The sequence below is a fragment of the Nothoprocta perdicaria genome, unplaced genomic scaffold (assembly GCF_003342845.1).
Source record: "Nothoprocta perdicaria isolate Ctin4 unplaced genomic scaffold, notPer1 scaffold_87, whole genome shotgun sequence".
NCBI lineage: Eukaryota > Metazoa > Chordata > Aves > Tinamiformes > Tinamidae > Nothoprocta > Nothoprocta perdicaria.
The window spans coordinates 1,927,856-1,931,511 of NW_020456165.1; the positions used below are offsets into that span (position 1 = coordinate 1,927,856).

At 38.3% G+C, this 3,656-nt stretch overlaps 1 protein-coding gene across 1 annotated transcript in view; it reads right to left on the reverse strand.

The window, feature by feature from the left end:
• Positions 1–357: 357 nt before the first annotated feature.
• LSM5 (LSM5 homolog, U6 small nuclear RNA and mRNA degradation associated) overlaps positions 358–3,656 on the reverse strand; it is a 4,152-nt gene continuing 853 nt past the window's right edge. Inside the window, exons 4-5 of the mRNA XM_026052318.1 lie at positions 3,440–3,512; positions 358–1,668 (exon numbers count right to left, since the gene is read on the reverse strand). Of these exons, the coding sequence (XP_025908103.1) occupies positions 1,636–1,668; positions 3,440–3,512 (106 nt within the window). The 3' untranslated portion in view covers positions 358–1,635. The remainder of the gene's footprint in view (positions 1,669–3,439; positions 3,513–3,656) is intronic.

Sequence of the window (3,656 nt, forward strand, 5' to 3'; positions counted from 1 at the left end):
AGGGGGTGAGAGAAAAAAAAAAAAAGAAAAAAGAAAAAAATAACAGACAAGAAGGGAAGCAATAACAAATTTTTATTCCAGAGATAACAAAATTTTGAGAGAACATAATACTCATGCTGGCAAAACAAAAAGAAAACAAGTTTCCCTTGCCTATGAAATGTTGCTTTGAAGCAAGATTTGCTCTCTTCTCTCTCTCTCTCTCTCTCTCTCTCCCCTAAGCATGAAATCCCTCTCTTCAGTTTAATACTGGATGTTAACATAGGGTGTTTCCATGGTGGGAAGAGAGGACGACTTTCCCCTTTAGAATGCCAAAATACCTCCCAATATACTTCAGGATAGATCTCAACCAGTCAAAGACTTTTCCTGAGATGGATAAAGGGGAGCAAAAGGATCTAATGCAACCTCCCTGCACTGTCTTGCTCCTGAGCCATCTTCTTCAAAAGTTCTTTCCTCTTCTAGTGATGGGGAGAAGGCATTTACTATCCCTAGGAGTCCACACACTGCTCCGCTTGTCTCTGCAGTTCCAGCAGGCAGTTGGGATAGTCCTGAGACATTTAAACACAGAAATTAGTAGAGCAGGACATTACGGAATCATAAGCTGCAGGGAGCATAATTTATAATCATGTTAGTTTTTTGTCCATCACAATAAAACGGTGATAAAAACTGGTGATAAAGACACCAGTTCCTTACCTTATGGAATCTCTCCCTAAGTAGACGTTACCTCCAATATTTGTCATGTTTGCGTTTGGATCACAGAATACCCCAAAGAATAGATTTGCTCAGAGATGACAACTCTAAACCACAGCAGCAAGGCCAGGCAGCTTCTAACTTAAGTATGTACAGCTCCACTTAGTGGTGAAAATGCAGCCTCCAGTAGCATGAGTGTGAAGTTGTAAAACTAACCTTTCTTCTTCCTGAACATGAACTAGGCCTGGTCTTTTCTTATTAATGATGATTATTCCATTGTTACTGTAAGAAAGAGATCAACTAAGCAAAAGAAGTTCAAGAGAGCTGAACCCAAATGATCTAGGGGTCCCTTCCAAACCTGGCTACTGAAGAACCAGAGGATCCCGAATTTCAAAAAGATACATCCACTGAGCAAACTTCTCAGGCTTCACCTACACTTCATAGCATTCACCTTGGTTGCAGGTGATTCGGTTTCAAGTACTGTTTAAACAAACTGTCCAGCCTAACGTCTGCCTGTACTCCCAAGCAGTACAATGTCTTGGCTCAGGAGCTTTTACAAAGACTTGAGAAATAAAAAAACGCAACAAATATAAAAAACTATAGACTGATTGACAGCAACTGGAACACAAGCTATTATTTTCCATGGCATGGAACAGTTGCAAAAGCATCTCAAACTTGTGCATTGAGATAACCAAGCACAGTAATTAACAAAAACAAAGCCTTTTATTCAGAACAGATTAGTGTGCCTTTACAAGAAAGTCATGATTTCAACTTACAAAGTCAGCATTAGCAATGCATCTTTCCTGAAGAGGAAATTTGTCTTTTATCAAATATTAACTTCAAAAGTGTGTAAAAACAAAACACAACGTTCCCCCCACACCCCCATACCCCAAAAAGCTCTCTTTAGAATACATATATAACTTGTCTTCATAGATGACATGGATCAATTTATACTTCAGGTCCTTCTCCTCCAGGAACCAGCTATAAAAGAACAAGACAGTTTTGTGTTAGTACCATGGATGCGAGTTATACAAACCTGCATCTGACGCTTTTCGATTAACATTTTAGCAGATGGAAAATTCACAGCAAAACATAAAATGCCTTTTTTGTTTGGGATTTTTTTTTTTTTTTTTTTTAATCTGATACAATATTACTCTCCCAAAAGAGGGGGTCAGTAACTGCCAGGGAAGCATAGGTGTCAACACAACTCCAGAATACAAAAAAATGTTCCTAGATGACAATTTTTTTTTTTTTTAATCTAGTATACACAATGTTATCTGTTAACTCAGTTCAAGATGATTCCACCTACAAAGACTACAGTTCATCTCTCAAAGGACACAGAGTAAGGACATTCCCAGACTGTTGCTACACTAGGAACTTTGTTTCCTCTTTCCAATTTTTACTGCAAAATAGAGTGCAAAGGCTTATGAAGAACCTGCATGCTTCTAAACATAGAACAAAGCAAGGCAATATAATATTATCCAGTTAAGAAGGTAAGGAACGGAACAACACATAGGGAATACAAAAAGAAAAAAATATATATGACTATGGAAAAATATTCACTCAAACATTTCTTTATCAAAATTTTCTTCATTATTAGCTGAAGGCATCTAAAGGCAAAGATTTTTTTTCCCTAAGGCATACTTTCTAATAGAACAGGAGAAGATTTGCCTAAAAAAATGGATACAAGATGTATTTTCCAGGACTTGCACTCTAAAAATCAGCCACTTCTGCTTTAAGGGCAAGATATTGCCTGCTACATCTACTGGAGGACTATAATTTCACCCCCTGCAAGAAGTCTCAGTATGTGCTGTCCATTAAGGATGCAGGGGAATAGAGCTGAAGTGGAAAAGGCTTAGGAATTAAGGCAAGATGGCACTCCCTCAGAGAGGTGGGACATGGAGTAAGAAGGTGGAGATGTGGATGTTATTCCTCCTTTAGGGAGTCAATCTAGACTAAAATCTGTCTTTCCTCTTCTCACTGAGCCAGGAATGCCCTTCTACTCAGATACAGGAGGCCTTGACCTTGGAGAGGCCATCTATGCAAATAAGCAAGACAACTAAGAGGTCCATTTTTGTGGTGAAGTGCCCAGGAAGTTGCAGAATTCAGCTTAGGGATACGCAATCACAATAAATACTCAATTACTGGTTTGGTCCTGATCTACATATATCAACACGCAGAGAACTAAAATCAAGGTCCCTTCCAACCTCAACCCTTCTGTGATTCTGTGTGATAGTGCTTCCAATTTAGTATAGCCCACCAGATCTCCACATCTTTTATCAGACCACACACAGGCACTGCTGCTTGGCACTAGAAGCTATTTTAATAGCTGAATGACTTGACAAGAGTGCAAGTATCCAAACTGCTGCAAGAGCATCCACGTGTAAGATAATGGATGCAATTCAAATGCATCCTACTCTACAGAGTTATGCGGCCAAGCACTTGTGAGCTAAAAGCCCTTGCATCAACAAGGCTACAAAAAAGGTTCCAAAGTCAGAAGTGACTCTATGACACGTGAAGACCAGAAGATGATTCACCAAAACGAAGTTATGGTCATCCTATTTTCACAAATTTTAAGCTGTAACATGTGACAAGTATGGCAATAAGGTTGCTTCTCCAGCCTCAGTCATATGCATACACGTGAAGTAGCTCATGCAATGGAAAACTCAGCTGCAAGTGGCCAATAAAGCCATAACTGAACCCAGCAAGTACAGAAAATAAATGCACACAATCTCTTCACATGACGACTTACCATTGTTATATTATTTCCATTTAGCAAGATCTGGTCTAGTTTTGTGATCCTTCTACCCTCGGGTGTAATTTCACTGTGAAGAAAAAAAATCATAAATAAATTATTATTATAGCTTTAATTAAGTACAGACACAAAACTACAGTATAATAAACAAATTCAAGTCTAAGGTCTAAATCATTCAGTCAGTCACAAAAAAAAAAAAAAAAAAAAAAAAAAA